The 22531-nt window shown below is 39.2% G+C and overlaps 1 protein-coding gene across 2 annotated transcripts in view; it reads right to left on the reverse strand.

The window, feature by feature from the left end:
- RNF180 (ring finger protein 180) overlaps positions 1–22531 on the reverse strand; it is a 281289-nt gene that overhangs the window by 238690 nt on the left and 20068 nt on the right. For both annotated transcript variants that reach the window (XM_018065778.1, XM_018065777.1), the window contains exon 2: positions 10158–10292. In XM_018065778.1, coding sequence (XP_017921267.1) covers positions 10158–10292 — 135 coding nt within the window. The remainder of the gene's footprint in view (positions 1–10157; positions 10293–22531) is intronic.

Here is a 22531-nt window from a genome sequence, read left to right on the forward strand (position 1 = left end):
AAGAAGCTGCCTGCAATGCAGAAGACCAGGTTTGAACCCTAGGTTGGGAAGATCCCCTGGAGATGGAATGGCTGCCCACTCCAGTATTCCTGCCTGGTGAATCCCACAGACAGAGAAGCCTGGCGGGCTACAGTCCATGGAGTCACAAGAGAGTCAGACACAACTAAGCAACTAATACTTTCACACTTTCATCTCTCTTACACGTTAGCCTAAGTATGGTTTAAAGCATGCTATTACTAGTTTTCCAAAGGGTTACCAGAAAAGCAAAACAACAACAACAAAATTGGAAGTATAACTTACTTTTAAATTAAACAAAAATAATATACTAACTTATGTAGAAAAAAGCAAGGTTTAGAAAAAAATTCCAGTTGATTCTGATATGTGACCCCCCAAACCAATCTCTTAGATTTGAGAACTATTAACATAAAGCAGGGCTTCCCAGGTGGCTCAGCAGCAAAGAATCTGCCCGCAACACAGGAGCCACAGGAGACTAGGGTTCGATCCCTGGATGGATCGGGAAGATCCCCTGAAGGAGATGGCAACCCACTCTAATATTCTTGCCTGGATAATCCCATCAACAGAGGAATCTAGGGGGCCACAGTTCATAGCCTCGCAAAGAGTCGGACATGACTGAGGTGACTTAGCATGCACTCACACAACATAAAGCAAGCACATATTTTTCTTTAAATATTTAAAAGTTAAAGCATACTCTCACACCAACAAAAAAGACAAAGATCAGTTACAGCAGTTGATAACGGTGGGAGGAACATAAAAGGCTGGGTTAAGAACGTATAGTATTGTTTCCTTTTCTGAAAATTAGATATGGCAAACAAAGAAAGCTAGGATTAATACAGAAGCCTCAATTATAAATGAGACTGCCAACTATTTCAACTGTAATTACACAGTCTTAGAAATATACGATATTCATGATATTTACTTTCAATTTAATTTTACAGGTAAAATAAGACAACCTATTAAGTTTATGAAATCTATAGTCACTTAATTTTGAAAAAAAAACACAAATACATGTGATAAAGCAAGTTTTAATGAATGTATTCAGGATGAATTGTTATCAGGAAGCAATTTCATTTGAGGAATTTAAAGGCTTAAAGTAGCTGCATGTCAGGTTATCTCCTTGGGGAAAAAATAGCCTGAAAATTAGGAACACGGTAAAATTAGGATTTTAAAAACCTCACTAGACAGTTTCTTTTTTAATGTCTTAAGTTTATCATGTGGACAAAGGAGGAAGTGAAGGAAGAGAAGTAACTAACAACAAATTTCACTTAATGCTGTCAGAAAAAAATCTTGACAAAATATTTTGTAAATAAAATCTTTTGTTCAAGCAGCAGGGGGAGCTAATGCATTGTTATTTCATTTTTTCTTTAAGTGTGGATATGTTTTCAGTGGCTATGTACAAAGAACTTAATTTTAAAATTACAAATTGTATGCATTATCTTATCATTTAATTATTGTTAAACGTTTTAATTGAGCAGAATAGGTTAAAAGTAAAAAGTTGGCATAATTTAATATTATATGTTATTTTGTTTCAATTTTTAAATTTAGATCCAAATTAAGGAAAAAGGGCAGAAAAAATAAAATAGAACCAGGAATGAAGGTAGTTTACAAAAACCATGTTTCAAGGTCTCATATACTATCTAGAGCTACAACACAATCTTGGCTCTGAAACTTTTTAGGGCCAAAGCAGAGGGGAGAACTAATATGCAGTGTTGTTATGTTAACTTGAAAAGAAATATTTTTATTTATGCATTTAGTAGTATTATACTGATGTCGACTTTTCTATCAAAATCAAGAATTAATCAGACTCTGAATCTCCCAGAGCAGACAAATCCTTCAGCATACTTTAACAATACACTGCATCATCAATTTACATTTGAATGTTTTTTAGAATCCTTTTGATTGATTTGGGTATGTTTGTATCCTCTTGTATCACTGTGTTTCTGATTGCTGATGAATAATTTCTTAGCAGTTGAATTAACATAATATTATTACATGCTATTTTGAAAGATGTTTAACACTTTAACACATTTGCAACATTAGTAATAACATTCCCCTAGCCAATACATTAAAAGTGAGCCAACTATAATATTTAAGTACTGCAGCTAAAAACATTATAGTAAAAAGGTCAGATAATAAAAAGCTGGACTGCCTGGTTTTCCTATTTGCACTTTGAGAAAGTACTTTAAGAGTGAATTTTTTTTTTTTTTTTTTTACTCAAAAGGTCTGAATGAATAAGAAAGAAATCAAAAGCCTTAAAGGCAGACCATCCTCTGCATATATTCTTGCTAACTTTCTAATTTTACTCTTTCATTATTGCCGAAATGATTTTTAAGAATTCAATGGTCATGTCACTCCTTTTCATTGACTTTCTAGCTTTTTCAGCAAAGTGATCAGTCTTTAATTTGTCTTAAAAAACCAGAAATGATCTAATCAACACCCATCTTTCTAGCCTCAAACCTGGTCAAATTCCCTCTTGATCTCTGAACTTCAATCATAGAAATCTTCTAGTTTCATGGAGATATATCACATTCTTTCTACCACAGGGCCTTTGAATATGCTGGTCCCAAAGCTTGCAACGTCCTCTGTCTTGCACTGCCTGGGTTACTCATCTACCATATCTCCACAAAAGTCACTTCCTCAGGAAAGCCTTTGCCTTACAACAATACTCTGTGCACGTCCTACCTTCAAGATCCCATATGTAATTCCTTTTTTCCCCACTTATGCAGCTAGTAATTTAATATTTATGATTGAACACTATCATGAAAGCTTCAAAAAGACAGAACATTTCTCTTTTGCTCTTTGTTGGATTTCCTGTGCCCGTTACAGGGCCTATCATGTCTTAGTTGGTTTGAACTGGCATAACAAAATACCACAGACTGGGTGGCTTAGACAACAGACATTTATTCCTCACAATCCTGGAGGCTAGAAGCTGAAGGTCAAAGCTCCAGCATGCTTTGGTACTGGTAAGAACTCTCCTTTCAGTTTGTAGATAGCTGCCTTCTTTCTGTGTCATCACATGGAAAGAGAAAGAGAGAAATCTCTTTCTCACTCTTCTCCTTTTTTTTTTAAATTTTTTATTTTATTTTTTTACTTTACAATACTTTATTGGTTTTGCCCTACATTGACATGAACGTGCCACAGGCGTACATTAGTTCCCAACCCTGAACCCCCCTCCCACCACCCTCTCCATATCATCTCTCTGGGTCATCCCAGTGCACCAGCCCCAAGCATCCTGTATCCTGTATCGAACCTTCTCCTTCGTATAAGCCGCAGTCTTACTGGATTAAGGCCTCATCCTTATGACCTCATTTAACCTCAATAACCTCCTAAAGACCCGTCTCCAGATACAGTCACTTTAGGGGTTAGAACTCACAACTACAAAGAATACTGACCAATGATCTCCTCTTTGCTAAGACCAAAGCACACTTTAAATTCTCATTCAGAGAATACATACAGTTGTACATACAGTTGACCATACAGCTTGTACAACATTTTTTGTACAAATCTAGGGGCACCTTTCACAGACTAGCACCTTCTAGAATTATGTAGTATACAACTTGCATCTGGTCTTCCACATCTCCCGACAGCATTCAATACCACTAACTAATACTTCCTTTTGGAAGACATTCATTGCTTGACTTCCATTAACACTGTATCTTGATTTTCACTCCTGTATTTCTCACTACGCTTTTTTTCCTATTTTGTTAATTTTTTTTTCTGTCCATCCCTTAAATGTTCCTAGGCCCCTTCCTTTCTCTTTCCATTCACACTCTGCATAGTGATCTCATCTACTTTCACTCACCATTTAAATGCTGATGACTCCCAAAACCACAATTTTAGTTCAGATCTCTGTTCTGAATCCCATATCCATAGAACCAGCAGCCTCCCAGATCTATTTAAATGTCTTTTAGGCCACAGAAACTTGTCCAAAACTGTGTCAAAGCTAAGAAATTAAAACTGAGGACACCATCTCTGCCTGGAACCCTCACCCCATCAGACTTCACAAATGGAGATCAACTTTGTTATTTTCTGTTTTTAGGGTTTTCATTGTTATTTTGCTTTCTGTTTTGGTTCTTGCCCACATTGCAGGCATCTCAAGCCTGAAGGTAGAGAAGTTCCCTTCAGTACCTGTGGACATTGTAGTCTGTCTCAGAATTCCATTCCAAATTCCCAGTCACATGTCTTATTACATGCCAGTGGCTGGAAAACTAAAAGCTCAAATGTTCCAGACTCTCTCACAGTTCAAGTTCCACGTATGGCCCAGCTTCCACCAATGTGATACATGGCTCAATATTATGAAAAAAGAAGTCATGAGAATATTTCTGCTGTTTCTTTTAGCAAGGTTAACTCTGAAGGTGTTTGACTGGTCTGCAGTCCAGTCCTCGTTCTGTGGGCACTGAGAGCCAAGTGTGAGGCTTCCATTTTCTGGCACTGGTCAGGGCTAAACAACTGTGGTCCTAGAACCAACAGTTCCTCAGGGAATGCTATTTCCTCAGTGTCCTGATCCTCTATGTCCTGAGGGCCATTTCATACCTGCGTGGGATGATCAAGAAAGGAGACAAAGCCCAAGCTTTGCTCAGGGTTGGGAGACTCTAAGGGGGAACTCCTACAAAAAAGCAGGGTTATAACATCAGCATAAGGGTGAATGAGAAATAAACCTGTTGTTCAGAAAAACAAAAGGAAAAGCTTGTCTATCTCAATTTTGGTATTCAGTAGGAGGAAAGTGGAAAAAAAGAAAAACTTTCCCTCAGTGTATGGAAGAATTTTTTAAGAAAAAAAGTATAGAACATAAAGAAGATGACTAATAAATCCATCTACTTTATATGAAAAATTCTGTTCATCAAAAGATACCACAAAGAGTGAAATAAAAGTTACATAAACTAGCAAAAGATATCTGCAATAAAATAACAAATAATTAGTATTCAGAATATGTAAAGAGCTCCCCAAAATCAAAACTGCACAACGGAAAAACAGAAAAGGGGAAAAAAAGACATTTCACAGGAAACACAAAGAGACTTAAACAATGGGAAGATGTTAAATGTTGGAAAAGATGTGGAATCCCAGCAATGTTTAACCACTACTCACAGACTGACACTGGAAAACAACTTAGCATCGCCCAGTAAAGGTGAAGATGCACATATCCTGTGATGTATACGCCACTTCCAGTGATATACCCCTGCCCATGTTTACCAAGATATGAACAAGAAAATTCATAGCAGCATGGTTTGTCAGACCATAACAACTAGATACACCTCAATGGTAGAATGAATTACAAATTGCAATATATTAATACACTAGAATACTATATAAAAGGGAAAAATGAGCTATACTACATGGTGATATTACTAAAAGCAGCAATTTCCAGCAGAATGCCTACCTACGTTGTGATTTCATCTACAGAAAGTAGACAAAAAACACAAAAACACTTTCAGAAGCAAGCAAAACACTTATTTTATACATAAGATATATTTTAAATTATATTGTTAATAGGCAATAAATTAAGATAATCGGATAGGTGATAAATTTAGCATTCCTTCAGCATGAAGTAAAAATAGGAGTGCTCAGTCATGTCTGGCTCTTTGTGATCCCATGGACCATAGCCCACCAGGCTCCTCTGTCCATGGGATTCTCCAGGCAAGAATACTGGAGTGAATTGCCATTCCCTTCTCCAGAGGATCTTTCTGACCCAGGGATCCAACCCAGGTCTCCCCCACTACTGGCAGATTCTTTACCATGTGAGCCACCAGGGAAGTCCCTCTTTCACCCAGCATCTTATAAATTACTTTTAGACTCCAGTATTTTATTGTTTCTTTTAATTAAAACAGATCCTTCTATGTTACTCTTTAATATTTACATCAAATATATGTGTTCCTAATGCAAAAGATGTTTGTATAGTTTAAAGAAATCTTTAAAGAGACGCAAACACCAATACATATACCCACTACCCAGTTTAATGAGTACATTACCGCTACTTTAAAAACCCTCTCAGGATCCCCCTCTAATTACACATTCCTCCTTCTCCCTGGAGTTAACAGTGATATTGAATTATTCCTGAGACAGGCTTTTAATAGGTTTAAAATATGTATGTTTTATGTGCATATAATATAAAACCTTCTAGAGAACCAGAAAGATTTTTAATTCTGCATCACTCTCTTCCACAACCTATCCCGCTATATCCTAGTGCAGTGTTTGAATTTCTCTTGCTCATGATACCCTAAGGGAGGAGCAAAGGCACGAAAAAGAGTGTGGGGGTCAGAACTCTCACTGTCAGATTCAATTTTAACTGCACTGCTTAGTAACAGTATAATCAGACTCAATTTATTTAATCTTCTGTGGCTCAGTTTCCTTATCTATAAAAAGGAGATGATAGCTTATTTCCTTCAAGACAATCTTTCTATCTTTATATTATCAGAAATGAATAATATAAAACTTTTAAAACAATGCTTAACCAATAAGCAGAAAATTAAGAAGAGGTGGCAAGAATACACAGAAGAACTATACAAAAAAGATCCTCATTACCTAGATAACCACAATGGTGTGATCACTCACCCAGAGCCAGACATCCTGGAATGTGAAGTCAAGTGGGTTTTAGGAACCATCACTACAAACAAAGCTAGTGGAGGTGATGGAATTCCAGTTGAGCTATTTCAAATCCTAAAAGATGATGCTGTCAAAGGGCTGCACTCAATATGCCAGCATTTGGAAAACTCAGCAGTGGCCACAGGACTGGAAAGGATCAGTTTTCGTTCCAATCCCAAAGAAAGGCAATGCCAAAGAATGCTCAAACTACCACACAGTTGCACTCATCTCACACGCTAGCAAAGTAATGCTCAAAATTCTCCAAGCCAGGCTTCAAAAGAACATGAACCATGAACTTCCAGATGTTCAAGCTGGATTTAGAAAAGGCAGAGGAACCAGAAATCAAATTGCCAACAGCCACTGGATCAACAAAAAAGCAAGAGAGTTCCACAAAAACATCTACTTCTGCTTTATTGACTACACCAAAGCCTTTGACTGTGTGGATCACAACAAACTGTGGAAACGTTTTTTTCTTCAAGAAATGGGAATACCAGAGCACCTTCCTGCTTTCTGAGAAATCTGTATGCAGGTCAGGAAGCAACAGTTAGAACCAGACATGCAAAAATGGACTGGTTTCAAACTGGGAAAAGAGTACAGCAAGGCTATACATTGTCATCTGCTTATTTAACCTATATGCAGAGTACATCATGCAAAACGCCGGGCCGAATGAAGCACAAGCTGGAATCAAGTTTGCCAGGAGAAATATTAATAACCTCAGATATGCAGATGACACTACCCTTATGGCAGAAAGCGAAGAAGAACTAAAGAGCCGCTTGATGAAAGTGAAAGAGGAGAGTGAAAAAGTTGGCTTAAAACTCAACATTCATAAAACTAAGATCATGGCATCCAGTCCCATCACTTCATGGCAAATAGACGGAGAACAGTGGAAACAGTGAGAGAGACTTTATTTTGGGGGGCTCCAAAATCACTGCAGATGATGACTGCAGCCATGAAATTAAAAGATATTTGCTCCTTAGAAGGAAAGCTATGACCAACCTAGACAGCATAGTAAAAAGCAGAGACATTACTTAGCTGACAAAGGTCCATCTAGTCAAAGCTATGGGTTTCCCAGTAGTCACGTATGGATGTGACAGCTGGACTATAAAGAAAGCTGAGCACCAAATAATTGATGGTTTTGAACTGTGGTGTTGGAGAAGACTCTTGAGAGTCCCTTGGACTGAAAGGAGATCCAGCCAGTCAATCATAAAGGAAATCAGTCCTGAATATTCACTGGAAGGACTGATCCTGAAGCCAAAACTCCAATACTTTGGCCACCTGATGCAAAGAACTGACTCATTGGAAAAGACCCTGATGCTGGGAAAGATTGAAGGCAGGAGGAGAAGGGAACCACAGAAGATGAGATGGTTGGATGGCATCACCAACTGGATGGACATGAGTCTGAGGAAGCTCTGGGAGTTGGTGATGGACAGGGAAGCCTGGTGTGCTGCAGTCCATGGGGTCACAAAGAGTTGGACATGACTGAATAACTGAACTGAATAATAAACATCAAAAATTGTATTGGACATCATTTATACTAGGGAAAAGCAAATTAAACACAAATTTCTATACCATTATATCTACCACAATGTCCAAAATTACAAAGTCTGAAAATACCACGTGTAGAGAAAGATACTGAGAAACTAGAATTCTCATCATTACTATTGGAAATGAACATTTTCTTTTGAAAACTACAAGCAGTTTCTAAAAACCTAAAATACACCTACTGTATAATTCCCTCATCATTCATATATATATATATATATATCAAAAAGAAGTAACAAAACACAAACACAGAGTCTTTTATAAAATTACGGATAGCAGTTTTATTCATAACCCCAAAATGAAAATTATATATATCAGCATAAAAAACTGATAAAGTGTGGTATAGTCATTAAAGGCATACTATTCAGGAAAAAGGAAGCAAACTACTATGTATAAAACATAAATGAACCTCTAAAACATTATGCTGAGTAAAATAAGTCAGGTATAAAAGAGTATATGATTTCATCTGAATGAAGGTCAGGAACAGGCAAAACCAGTCAGCAGTGATAGACATTAATACAGTGGTTTCCATCTGAGGGGGTGAATATTGCCTGAAAACAAACAAGATAGATTTCTGGGGTGACGAAAACATCATACATTTTGATCTGATTAATAGCAGTGCTGAAAAAATTTATCAAGCTATATTATATCCAATATTCACCAGGAAAACTTTTGTTCCCCCAATTAAAATGTTTTCAGTTTTTAAAAGTATCTGACATGCAGTAAGCATGCAACCAGAGTCTTTCACTATTACCAGTTCAAGCTGGCTAATCTGTGAGAGTGGATAGGAAATAATCATGATCCAATGAGGCAAAAAAGAAAATAAAACAGTCACTCAAAGAAGGGGAAAACAATGACAGGTAATTACAACCACTGTCTGCTAAACTGAGAATTTCCTGTGAAGTCCATGGATAACAATCTAGTATGGACTTCTTTGATATTTCCTCTTGCATATTGCTCTCAGTATATTCATATGTATTCACATGTAATCAGTTCAGTTCAGTTGATTAGTCCTCTCCGACTCTTTGCAACCCCATGGACTGCAGCACGCCAGGCTTTCTTGTCCATCACCAACTCCCAGAGCTTCCTCAAACTCATGTCTGTCCAGTTGGTGATGCCATCCAATCATCTCATCCTCTGTTGTCCCCTTCTCCTCCTGCCTTCAATCTTTCCCAGCATCAGGGTCTTTTCCAATGAGTCAGTTCTTCGCATCAGGTGGCCAAAGTATTGGAGTTTCAGCTTCAGCATCAGTCTTTCCAATGAATATTCAGGACTGATTTCCTTTATGATTGACTGGTTGGATCTCCTTGCAGTCCAAGGGACTCTCAAGTCTTCTCCTTTGACTATATAATATATACACCTACATAAACATACAGGTGTACATATAATACATGTCTAATATATATTGAGGCTTCACAGGTGGTACAATGATAAAGAATCCACTTGCCACAGTAGGAGACACAGAGACACAAGTTCAGTCCCTGGGTGGAAAAGATTCCGTGGAGAAGGAAATGGTAACCCACTTCAGTATTCTTGACTGGGAAATCTCATGGACAAAAGAGCCAGGCAGGCTACAGTCCAAGGGGATGCACAAGAGTCAGACATGACTGAGCGACTAAATAACAACAAAATCAACAACAATATATGTGTTATATATATATATATTATATACATATAAAAACATTTTTTACTTTTTTAAAAATTTAATTGTGTGGTGATGACTAAGCTTCACTCACAGTAGGGATGAAGAAAAACATGGACTGTTATCTTCAGCTTAGGTCTGTGATATTACACTTAAAACTTTACGGTCACATTATTGTTAGGAGCTGGAGGTAAAATGATGGTAACTGTGGAAGGCTAGATGCCTTTCAAATACCACTCTGAAGTGTTTTCCGTGGATCAGGTAAAATAAGGTAAAAGCCATCAGGTATGGAGGGATACGGGTGCGTGTGCAGATGTGTCCCCAGCATTCCTATACTAGGAAATCATTTGAAGATGATATAGTTAGCAGTACTCACCTTAGTCACTTGATTCTCAAGATATTCCATGAAACAACCAGAACTTGCTATACATTTTCTACATTTCCAACAACGAAGAATACTTATGTCTTCTTGATTATGATTTTTAGTTACCAATTCTTTACTTCTCTTCATCTGTGGAAAAATTAATGCATTTTTAGAATGTTAAACCATGTCAGATTAAATGTGATTTTCTAAGCCCTTTGAACAGCATTAGCTACATGTGTACCAGAAAGAACTGTCATTTATTGAGGTCCCTACTGCTATTAGGCTATGAGTGCTCCATAAACTATATCCGTGATAATCATGGTAATGACGCAGTATATTAGTGACTACCAGCTTACTTTCGCACATTTTATTTCTTTTCATCTGTCTTCACTAGAAGTGGTAAAATGCAACTGCCAAAGAGTTAATTAAAGTTACCGCAGTTAAAAGGGTTGTAACAAAGAATTTTATTCTTATAATTATGATGTTTGAATAGCCACAGCATTAAACTTTAAATATAATAGGATTTACTGAGTTATAGTTATTTCTGTGAAAACTGGAAGTAACTGTGTCAAATTAATGAAGGCTATATATTGTCACCCTGCTTATTTAACTTATATGTAGAGTACATCATGAGAAATGCTGGACTGGAAGAAACACAAGCTGGAATCAAGATTGCCGGGAAAAATATCAATAACCTCAGATATGCAGATGACACCACCCTTATGGCAGAAAGTGAAGAGGAACTAAAAAGCCTCTTGATGAAAGTGAAAGAGGAGAGTGGAAAAGTTGGCTTCAAGCTCAACATTCAGAAAATGAAGATCATGGCATCTGGTCCCATCACTTCATGGGAAATAGATGGGGAAACAGTGGAAACAGTGTCAAGACTTTATTTTTGGGGGCTCCAAAATCACTGCAGATGGTGACTGCAGCCATGACATGAAAAGACGCTTACTCCTTGAAAGAAAAGTTATGACCAACCTAGATAGCATATTGAAAAACAGAGACATTACTTTGCCGACTAAGGTCTGTCTAGTCAAGGCTATGGCTTTTCCTGTGGTCATGTATGGATGTGAGAGTTGGACTATGAAGGAGGCTGAGCGCCGAAGATTTGATGCTTTTGAACTGTGGTGTTGGAGAAGACCCTTGAGAGTCCCTTGGACTGCAAGGAGATCCAACCAGTCCATTCTGAAGGAGATCAGCCCTGGGATTTCTTTGGAAGGAATGATGCTAAAGCTGAAACTCCAGTACTTTGGCCACCTCATGCGAAAAGTTGACTCATTGGAAAAGACTTTGATGCTGGGAGGGATTGGGGGCAGGAGGAGAAGGGGATGACACAGGATGAGATGGCTGGATGGCATCACCGACTCAATGGACGTGGGTCTGAGTGAACTCCCAGAGTTGGTGATGGACAGGGAGGCCTTCGTGCTGCGATTCATGGGGTCGCAAAGAGTCGGGCACGACTGAGCGACTGAACTGAATGAGAAAAATCCTGTATCCTAAATGCAATAATTTTTCTTGTATACTGTATTCAGTGGAACAATATTATATCTTGTGGTATGTGTAATCAAACAAAAAGACTTAGATAATAACCCTAACATTTTTTAGCCTATTTTTATACCTGAGATTTTATGTCAGTACTGAGATTTAGACCAGTTTGAGGAAAGTTGCACGCTAATAAGGATTTCAAATTGCAGTGTATTCAAGAATCTGCCTGGTAACTAATTGTCATTAAAAAAGGAACTGTTAATTTACTAAGCTATACACAAGGGCCTGCCTAGTTCCCTGGCCACACTTCCTCATTTGCTAGCTCTTTAGTATTTCATTTATTTAACAAACATTTACTGAGAGCTAACCAACCATATGCCACACAATGAGTCACACTCTGGAGGCACAATGATGAGCAAAACTTATTTTCTGTCTCAGACCTCACTATGCTTTCTACATCAACAGCTTTTGACCCTAGCTCATTAGAATCACTTGAGTTTTAAAATAATAGTGATGTCCAGGCCGAGTTTCACTTCTGGAAATTTTGACTTTTTCTGAGATCGGGAGGAAGTTAGGAACGGGTAGATTTTATTAAGAAGTTCCCCAGGTGATCCTTTAATGTGGCCAGAATGAGGACAGGCTATGTTAATACATGAACAATTGACTAAAATGTACTAATAACAGCTGAAAGGACAAGAGAGGGAACACAGATGGACTTTAGCCCAATTTAAAGGAAGGATTTGAGGAACTCTGCCTAGAAGGGCACAGCATGCCACTCTTGAAGCCAATCTCACTCTGACCTTCAGGTGCTAGGCAGCAGTTCAGTCTTCACTGGCATCTTCAGAACCCATCTTGGCCAGATGAACACTCCATTTAAAGTCCGTCCTCAATGATCATCAATAACATCTGAATTTGCAAATGCCCTGACCTCCTCCTCCTCCTCCACTTAGCCTCACTCACACTCCATCCATCTCTCAATAGTCTTCTTGGCATCTATCCTCAACTCCCTTTAAGCCACCAGTGGTTCCCAACCAGGAGTGGGGCTTGTAAGGAGGGGCTGTATCACAATCAACAAAGAAGAAACTCCATACCTGTCTATGCACTCCATCTCCCTGAGATCCATCCACACCATTTCTCCCCTTCCTCCAGGTGGTTCCACACCCTCTTGTAGTGGGATCATGCAATTAGAAAAAACCCTATTGGTGATTCTAATAAGTTTTCACCGAAAATCTGAGAATTATACTGTGTGACAACTCTTTTATGGCAATGCTTTTTAAATCTAGATATCTAGTTTGATTTTTTTCCAAAGCTCTAGACCAATAATTTCAGCTTCTGAATGTCAAATGCTATCTCTACATGAATCTTCTTTAGGGCCTTTGTGCTGGCTGTTTGCTCTATCTGTCTACCCTGTATGGTAGCCACTTGTTAGATGTGTTATTAAGTACTCGAAATGCAGCTAATCTGAACTGACATGCACAGTAAGTGTAAAACATACACTGGATTTTGAATACCACGTAGAAAAAAAGGAATGTTAAATATCTTACTAGTTTCCATATTTATTTCATGTTGAAATCAAAATTTTAATATGCTGTTAAAAATATACTGTAAAAATATTTCACATTTCTTTTTATTTTTTGAATATCACCTCAAAGTCATATCCTCATAAGTACAGTATAAGAAGCACCTTAAAGTGAAGTGAAGTGAAGTGAAGTTGTTCAGTTGCGTCCGACTCTTTATGACCCCATGGACTGTAGCCTACCAGGCTCCTCCCTCCATGGGATTCTCCAGGCAAGAGTACTGGAGTGGGTTGCACACTTAGGAAGCACCTAATTGGAGAGGAAATGGCAGCCCACTCCACTGTTCTTGCCCTGAGAATCCCAGGGACGGGGGAGCCTGGTGGGCTGCCGTCTATGGGGTCACATAGAGTCGGACATGACTGAAGTGACGCAGCAGCAGCAGCAGCAGCAGCAGGAAGCACGTAGGGAGTTTATTTAAATGTAAGTCACAGTCCCAGGAAATCTAATTCAATGTTTCTAGGGTAGGACTCTGTATTTACAAGCACACAGGTGATTGTATTACAGGTGATCTGAAGATCACATTCGGGGGGACACAATATAGTCTAAGCTCTATTTGCAACAACATGAACAGACCTTGAGAGTATTAACCTTAGTGGAATAAGTATTTGACAGAGAAAGGCAAATACCCTATGCTATCACTTACCTGTAGAATCTAAAAAATAAAAAAAAATCAATGTATATAACAAAAGAAAAACAGATTTACAGATATAGAGAACAAACTCAGTAGTTACCAGTGGGGAGAAGGAAAAGGGGAAAGATAGGACTATAGGAGTAAGAGGTACCACTATGCATAACATAGATAAGCAACAAGGATATATTGTACAGCACAGATAAAAATAGCAATTATATGGTAATAACTTTAAATAAGTATAATCTATAAAAATACTGAATCGCTATGTTGTACACCTGAAACTAACATTATAAATCAACTATGTGCTAAGTTGCAGCAGTTACGTCCAACTCTTTGCGATGATATGGACTGTAGCCTGCCAGGTTCTTCTGTTCATGGGATTCTCCAGGCAAGGATACTGGAGTGGGTTGCCATGCCCTCTGTCTAGGGGATCTTCTCAACACAAGAGATCAAACTCACGTCTCTCAGTATCCTACACTGGCAGGAAGGTTCTTTACCACTAGTGCCACCTGACCAGCCAAAAAGCAACTGTACTTTAATTAAAAAAACAAACAGTGTATGCTTAAGATGTCAAAAAAGGTTTGTTAGGCAGCACAAAGGATTCCTGTGATGGAACTGTCATGTATCTGAGTGTGGTTTGCTCATACGAATCCACACATGTGAAAAGACTGCATATAACTAAATACACACACACACAAGTGTATGCAACTGTTAAAATCTGAATAAAGTAGACTGTTTGAAGGGTATACAGGATTTCTCTGTGAATCTGTAATTCATAATTCACAACTGAACCTACACATATTTCAAAGAGTTAAAAAGAAACTTTTACCATGGACATTAAAAACTCAAAATTTTAAAAACTCATAACAGTTTTTTACCAATTTAACTGTCCTGACGTATGTGTATAATCTTCTATATCTTTCCCCTATATTTTTAGCTGCATAATTTTTGATTGCCTCTTCATACAACAACAATTTTGCAATATTTTCTAAAAAGAATAAAAAGATCATTTAGTCTTTCCTCTTTAAAAAATAAAAAGTCCCTTTAAATCCTTTAAAACCCAACTCCAAACTAGCTCTCAAGTCTTGGTGTCCCCTCCATGAACACTCCATTACAACACTATGCAGATCCTTGTGCAGTTTCTAAAAATACCTTTTTCTGTTTACCAACTTTCAAATTTGCTATTCTTTCTTCCTGTAAATCACTTATTTTTCCTCTGACTTTAAGAAATATTTTCTATCATTAAAGGCTGAGCAATCCCACTGCTGGGCATACACACTGAGGAAACCAGAATTGAAAGAGACACATGTACCCCAATGTTCATCGCAGCACTGTTTATAATAGCCAGGACATGGAAACAACCTAGATGTCCATCAGCAGATGAATGGATAAGAAAGCTGTGGTACATATACACAATGGAGTATTACTCAGCCGTAAAAAAGAATTCATTTGAATCAGTTCTGATGAGATGGATGAAACTGGAGCCGATTATACAGAGTGAAGTAAGCCAGAAAGAAAAACACCAATACAGTATACTAACACATATACATGGAACTTAGGAAGATCGCAATGATGACCCTGTATGCAAGACAGGAAAAAAGACACAGATGTGTATAACGGACTTTTGGACTCAGAGGGAGAGGGAGAGGGTGGGATGATTTGGGAGAATGGCATTCTAACATGTATACTATCATGTAAGAATTGAATCGCCAGTCTATGTCTGACGCAGGATACAGCATGCTTGGGGCTGGTGCATGGGGATGACCCAGAGAGATGTTAGGGGGAGGGAGGTGGGAGGGAGGTTCATGTTTGGGAACGCATGTAAGAATTAAAGATTTTAAAATTTAAAAAATAAAAAACTAAAAAAAAAAAAAAAGGCTGAGCTCAAAATTTTTTTTAAAGACACTCCCCAGAAAACAATTCCTCCCTCTTCTGTTTCCATGCAACTTTGCACGTGCCTCAACAGTAGTACTAGTCAAGCTGTAGTACACTTATGTGTGTGTCTTATTAATTGAATGGTGGTATCCTAAAAAGCACCATATTCTATTCAAACCTGCATTTTTACAATTAAATACTGTACCTGGCACCAAAAATCATAGTCAAAAGTGTTCACTGAAATCAAATCAACAAGACTTGGCACCTCAATTCAGTTCAGTTGCTCAGCTGTGTCCGACTCTGCAACCCCATGAACCGCAGCATGCCAGCCCTCACTGTCCATCACCAACTCCTGGAGTTCACCTTAACCCATGTCCATCGAATCAGTCATGCCATCCAACCATCTCATCCTCTATTGTCCCCTTCTCCTCCTGCCCTCAAACTTTCCCAGCATCAAGGTCTTTTCAAATGAGCCATCTCTTTGAATCAGGTGGCCAAAGTATTGGAGTTTTAGCTTCAGCATCAGTCCTTCCAATGAACACCCAGGACTGATCTCCATTAGGATGGACTGGTTGGATCTCCTTGCAGTCCAAGGGACTCTCAAGGGTCTTCTCCAACACCACAGTTCAAAAGCATCAATTCTTCGGCACTCAACTTTCTTTAGAGTCCAACATTCACATCCATACATGACCACTGTAAAAACCATAGCCTTGACTAGACAGACATTTGTTGGCAAAGCAATGTCTCTGCTTCTTAATATGCTGTTTAGGTTGGTCATAACTTTCCTTCCAAGGAGTAAGTGTCTTTTAATTCCATGGTTGCAATCACCATCTGCAGTAATTTTGGAGCCCAGAAAAGTAAACTCAGCCACTGTTTCCACTGTTTCCATATCTATTTCCCATGACGTGATGGGACCAGATGCCATGATCTTCGTTTTCTGAATGTTGAGCTTTAAGCCAACTTTTTCACTCTCCTCTTTCACTTTCATCAACAGGCTCTTTAGTTCCTCTTTACTTTCTGCCATAAGGGTGCTGTCATCTGCATATCTGAGGTTATTGATATTTCTCCTGGCAATCTTGATTCCAGCTTTGCTTCCTCCAGCCCAGCATTTCTCATGATGTACTCTGCATAGAAGTTAAATAAGCAGGGTGACAATATACAGCCTTGACACACTCCTTTTCCTATCTGGAACCAGTCTGTTCCATGTCCAGTTCTAACTGCTGCTTCCTGACCTGCATACAGGTTTCTCAAGAGGCAGGTCAGGTGGTCTGGTATTCCCATCTCTTTCACAGTTTTCCACAGTTTATTGTGATCCACACAGTCAAAGGCTTTGGAGTAGTCAATAAAGCAGAAGTAGATGTTCTGGAACTCTAATGCTTTTTCGATGATCCAGCAAATGTTGGCAATTTGATCTCTGGTTCCTCTGCCTTTTCTAAAACCAGCTTGAACACCTGGAAGTTCACGATTCAGGTATTGCTGAAGCCTAGCTTGGAGAATTTTTAGCATTACTTTATTAGCGTGTGAGATGAGTGCAATTGTGTGGTAGTTTGAGCATTCTTTGGCATTGCCTTTCTTTGGGATTGGAATGAAAACTGACCTTTTCCAGTCTTGTGGCCACTGCTGAGTTTTCCAAATTTGCTGGCATACTGAGTGCAGCACTTTCACAGCATCATCTATCAGGATTTGAAATAGCTCAACTGGTATTCCATCACCTCCACTAGCTTTGTTCGTTGTGATGCTTCCTAAGGCCCACTTGACTTCACATTCCAGGATGTCTGGCTCTAGGTGAGTGATCACACCATTCTGATTATCTGGGTTGTGAAGATCTTTTTCGTACAATTCATCTGTGTATTCTTGCCACCTCTTCTTAATATCTTCTACTTCTATTAGGTCCATACCATTTCTGTCCTTTATTGTGCCCATCTTTGCATGAAGTGTTCCCTTGGTATCTCTGATTTACTTGAAGAGATAGTCATTCCCACTCTATTGTTTTCCTCTATATCTTTGCATTGATCGCTGAGGAAGGCTTTCTTATCTCTTCTTGCTATTCTTTGGAACTCTGCATTCAAATAGGTATATCTTTCCTTTTCTCCTTTGCTTTTCACATCCCTTCTTTTCACAGCTATTTGTAAGGCCTCCTCAGACAGCCATTTTGCTTTTTTGCATTTCTTTTTCTTGGGGATTGTCTTGATTCATGTCTCCTGTACAATGTCATGAACCTCCATCCATAGTTCATCAGGCACTCTACCTATCAGATCTAACCCCTTGAATTTATTTCTCACTTCCACTGTATAGTCATAAGGAATTTGATTTAGGTCATACCTGAATGGTCTGGTGGTTTTGTCCACTTTTTTCAATTTCAGTCTGAATTTGGCAATAAGGAGTTCATGATCTGAGCCACAGTCAGCTCCCAGTCTTGTTTTTGCTGATTGTATAGAGCTTCTCCATCTTTGGCTGCAAAAAATATAATCCATCTGATTTTGGTGTTGACCATCTGGTGATGTCCATGTGTAGAGTCTCCTCTTGTGTTGTTGGAAGAGGGTATTTGCTATGACTGGTATGTTCTCTTGGCAAAACTCTATTAGCCTTTGCCCTGCTTCATTCTGTACGCTAAGGCCAAATTTGCCCATCACTCCAGGTGTTTCTTGACTTCCTACTTTTGCATTCTAGTCCCCTCTAATGAAAAGGACATCTTTTTTGGGTGTTAGTTCTAGAAGGTCTTGTAGGTCTTCATAGGATTGGTTCAACTTTAGCTTCTTCAGCATTACTGGTAGGGGCATAGACTTGGATTACCATCATATTGAATGATTTGCCTTGGAAACAAACAGAGATCATTCTGTCATTTTTGAGATTGCATCCAAATACTGCATTTCAGACTTGTTTGTTGACTATCATGGCTACTCCATTTCTTCTAAGGGATTCTTGCCAACAGTAGTATATATAATGGTCATCTGAGTTAAATTCACCCATTTCAGTCCATTTTAGTTCACTGATTCCTAGAATGTCGATGTTCACTCTTGTCATTGTCTGTTTGACCACTTCCAATTTGCCTTGATTTGTGGACCTAACATTCCAGGTTCATATGCAATATTGCTCTTTATAGCATCAAACCCTGCTTCCATCACCTGTCCCATTCACAGCTGGGTGTTGTTTTTGCTTTGGCTCCATCCCTTTATTCTTTCTGAAGTTATTTCTGCAATGATCTCCAGTAGCATACCTGGGCACCTATCGACCTGGAGAGTTCATCTTTCAGTGTCTTATAATTTTGCCTTTTCATACTGTTCATGGGGTTCTCAAGGCAAGAATACTGAAGTGGTTTGCCATTCCCTTCTTCAATGGACCACATTTTGTCAAACCTCTCCACCATGACCTGGCCATCTTGGGTGGCCCCACACTGCATGGCTTAGTTTCAGTGAGTTAGACAAGGCTGTGGTCAGTGTGATCAGATTGGCTAGTTGTCTGTGATTGTAATTTCAGTCTGTCTGCCCTCTGATCCCCTCTCTCAGTGCCTACCGTCTTACTTGGGTTTCTCTTAACTTGGATGTGGGGTCTCTCTTCACAGCTGCGACGGCTCACGAGCGCCGTCAGCTTATAAAAATTCTTTTTTCAATACCAAGTATTAAGTATGTCTGGATAACTAACATGGCAACCCAAAGAGAAATCCTTTAGCAAGGGATGTGAGGAGACCAAGGGAAGAAAGAAAGCTGTGTTTATACACATCTAAACTTGCAAGAAGAACTGGAGGCTATCCAATGGTGATATATTTACAGGACAGCTGAGGTGATTTCTTTCAGAGAATTTATGCTGAAAGAAGAGGTCAAACACGGTTAATGAACCTATTAACAAAAGGCTAGTCTTTGAGCTGATTTGAATACCGCCTGGTTGTTGACTGCTAGCTCAAATCCATCCTTGTCTAGCTCTCTAGACACTGGTATGGGTTCTAGAAAAGAGGGACCTGTATAAGTAAAGAACTGAAAACTGTTTTCTGTCTGTGTGTGTGTGTGCTCAGTCGTGCCCGACTCTTTGCGACCCTATGGACAGTAGCCTGCCAGACTCCTCTGTCCATAGAACTTCCCAGGCAAGAATACTGGAGTGGGTTGCCGTTTTCTCCTCCAAGGGACCTTTCCAACCCAGGGATCAAACCTGAGTCTCCCGCATCTCCTGCAGTGGCAGGCAGATTCGTTACCACTGAGCCCCCTGGGAAGCCTCCGTTTTCTGCTGGGGTCTAAGCAATTTTGAGCAGCATATACCACATGGCTTTAACACTTTGAGGGCCTGCGGGGAGCAACTAGAGAACTATAAAAGCAAACAGAGAAGTGACCCTGGGAAACATAACATGAAAATGAACTTAACTGCTGAACACATATGAATGTCTCACAATGACCATTACCAACGTGAGCAAAGCTCTTTAATTACTGGACAGTAGTTAAGCTCATCACAGTGGATACAACTTTTTCAAAGTGCTAATTTTTGTTTAAAAGTCAAATTTTATCATTTGCAACAAATACTGCCAAACACCCAGGTCTGAAAAACCATAGTTTGTCAGTCATGAGTAAAAACGGTATGCCATGGAAAGGCAGAGAGTTCAGCTCTCAGATGAAACTACTGAACACTGGCTTTTCTTCAGCACTACCCACCATCAGCAATCAGTGTACTACAGATGTGCTTTATGCATTCTTCCCACTTTTTTCATAGGAACTATTAGAAATAAATGTATTGCAAAATAAAGGTTTAATAAAATCAGTATTAGTTACTGCTTCAATAAACAGATTTCTTTTTTAACTACATGGGTAGGGCAGTGAGGAATAAAATGGCTATTAATACTGTTTGTCATCATTGCCTTGAAAGTCACTCAGTCATATCTGACTCTTTGCAACCCCATGGACTATAAAGTCCATGGAATTCTCCAGCCCAGAATACTGGATTGGGTAGCCTTTCCCTTCTCCAGGTGATCTTTCCATCCCAGGGATCGAACCTAGGTCTTCCACATTACAGGCAGATTCATTATGATCTGAGCCACCAGGGAAGCCCAGGAAAACTGGGGTGGGTAGCCTATCCCTTTTCCAGCTGATCTTCCTGACCAGGAATTGAACCGGGGTTTCCTGCATTATAGGCAGATTCTTTACCAGCTGAGCTACCAGGGAAGTCGATATTGAACAATAAAGGTTTAATAATGTCAATACTAGTTACTGCTTCAATAAACAGTCTAAAAAAAAAAACACTACATGTGTATGGCAGTGAAGATTAAAATGTCTATTAATACTGTTTATCACCACTGCCTTGATTCTGCTAAAGGAGAAGTTTTACTCACTATTGCTTTCCCATGATTAATGAAAATGTTAACAGAATTTTAAAAGGTAAATAACATCTTAGTATTATCAAGAATAGTTTGCCTGTCTCTCTGTGGTCCACCAGGGAGTGTGGACCACATTTTGAGAACTAGTGCTTCATGCAAAACAGCTGTTGTCAAAATGTTACCTATGTAAACCTTATTTTCCATCAATATCTTTAAAAATATCTAAGGAGGACAGTTCAGTCATCCTGGAGAAACACGCTTACAACAAATTTGGTGGAAATTTTCTATGAAGTTAACTACTGGAATTATAACCTACACAAGGGCATTTCATTTCTTCATCTGGCTATTACCACTTATTTATGGTACAACATCAGCCAGTGGCACAGATCAAATTCTACACTCATGGGTCCCTAAGGTTGCTCACCTTCTTCTCCTTATTCATGGATTTAAAATTGAGATGAAGTGGACAAAACTCTAATTATTAAAATTTATCTAAAATTAGAAAATAAGAATAAATCAACAAAATTTTGGGCTTCATTGGTGGCTCAGATGGTACAGTCCTGCTCCATCTGGGTGGAGGAGACACAGGTTCAGTCTCTGCGGTGTTGGAGAAGACTCTTGAGAGTCCCTTGGACTGCAAGGAGATCCAACCAGTCCATTCGGAAGGAGATCAGCCCTGGGATTTCTTTGGAAGGAATGATGCTAAAGCTGAAACTCCACTACTTTGGCCACCTCATGTGAAGAGTTGACTCATTGGAAAAGACTCTGATGCTGGGAGGGATTGGGGGCAGGAAGAGAAGGGGATGACCCAGGATGAGATGGCTGGATGGCATCACGGACTCAATGGACGTGAGTCTGAGTGAACTCCGGGAGCTGGTGATGGACAGGGAGGCGTGGCGTGCTGCGATTCACAGGGTCGCAAAGAGTCGGACACGACTGAGAGACTGAACTGGACTGAATACATTACATTTAAGGTTCAACAATGATTCTCTCTGGTTCAGAGCTTTGCCTGCTGGGGCCCACTAAGGTGGCGGCTTTGTCTTCTGCCCACTGGCATGGGTGGCCTCATACCCTTGGCCATGGGAGGCAGCCTTGCCCCTGAGGCCATGTGCAGGGACATGGTGCACTGAACCTGAGGAGGTGACTCCACTTTCAATCTCAGGAGGGAACAACTTTACTCTCTGGAGCTGTGTGCTCTGTGCCTGTGGAGGCAATGGTGGTCCCACTGATCTCTGAATTACTTTCAGGGTCATTTTTCCCTTTTCTTAAGGATAAAACATATCTGCAGCTAACTCAGTCCATAACAGTACCTATGAAAGCCAAGGTAGTCTTCTTAGTTTTAACACATGAGAAAGCCCATGTTTTATTGTATGTATTTCCTTTTACTGAATTCATAGAACAAAAGTCCTGGATTAAAAGAGAAAAATACTGAGCTTAAAATTTCTCAAAATGTAAAAGTCATGCAGGTGAACAAGAAAGAAAAATCAAAGGTGAAATGACCAAAGAATTTGGAGTTCCCTTA

Source organism: Capra hircus, chromosome 20 (genome assembly GCF_001704415.2).
Source record: "Capra hircus breed San Clemente chromosome 20, ASM170441v1, whole genome shotgun sequence".
Classification (NCBI taxonomy): domain Eukaryota; kingdom Metazoa; phylum Chordata; class Mammalia; order Artiodactyla; family Bovidae; genus Capra; species Capra hircus.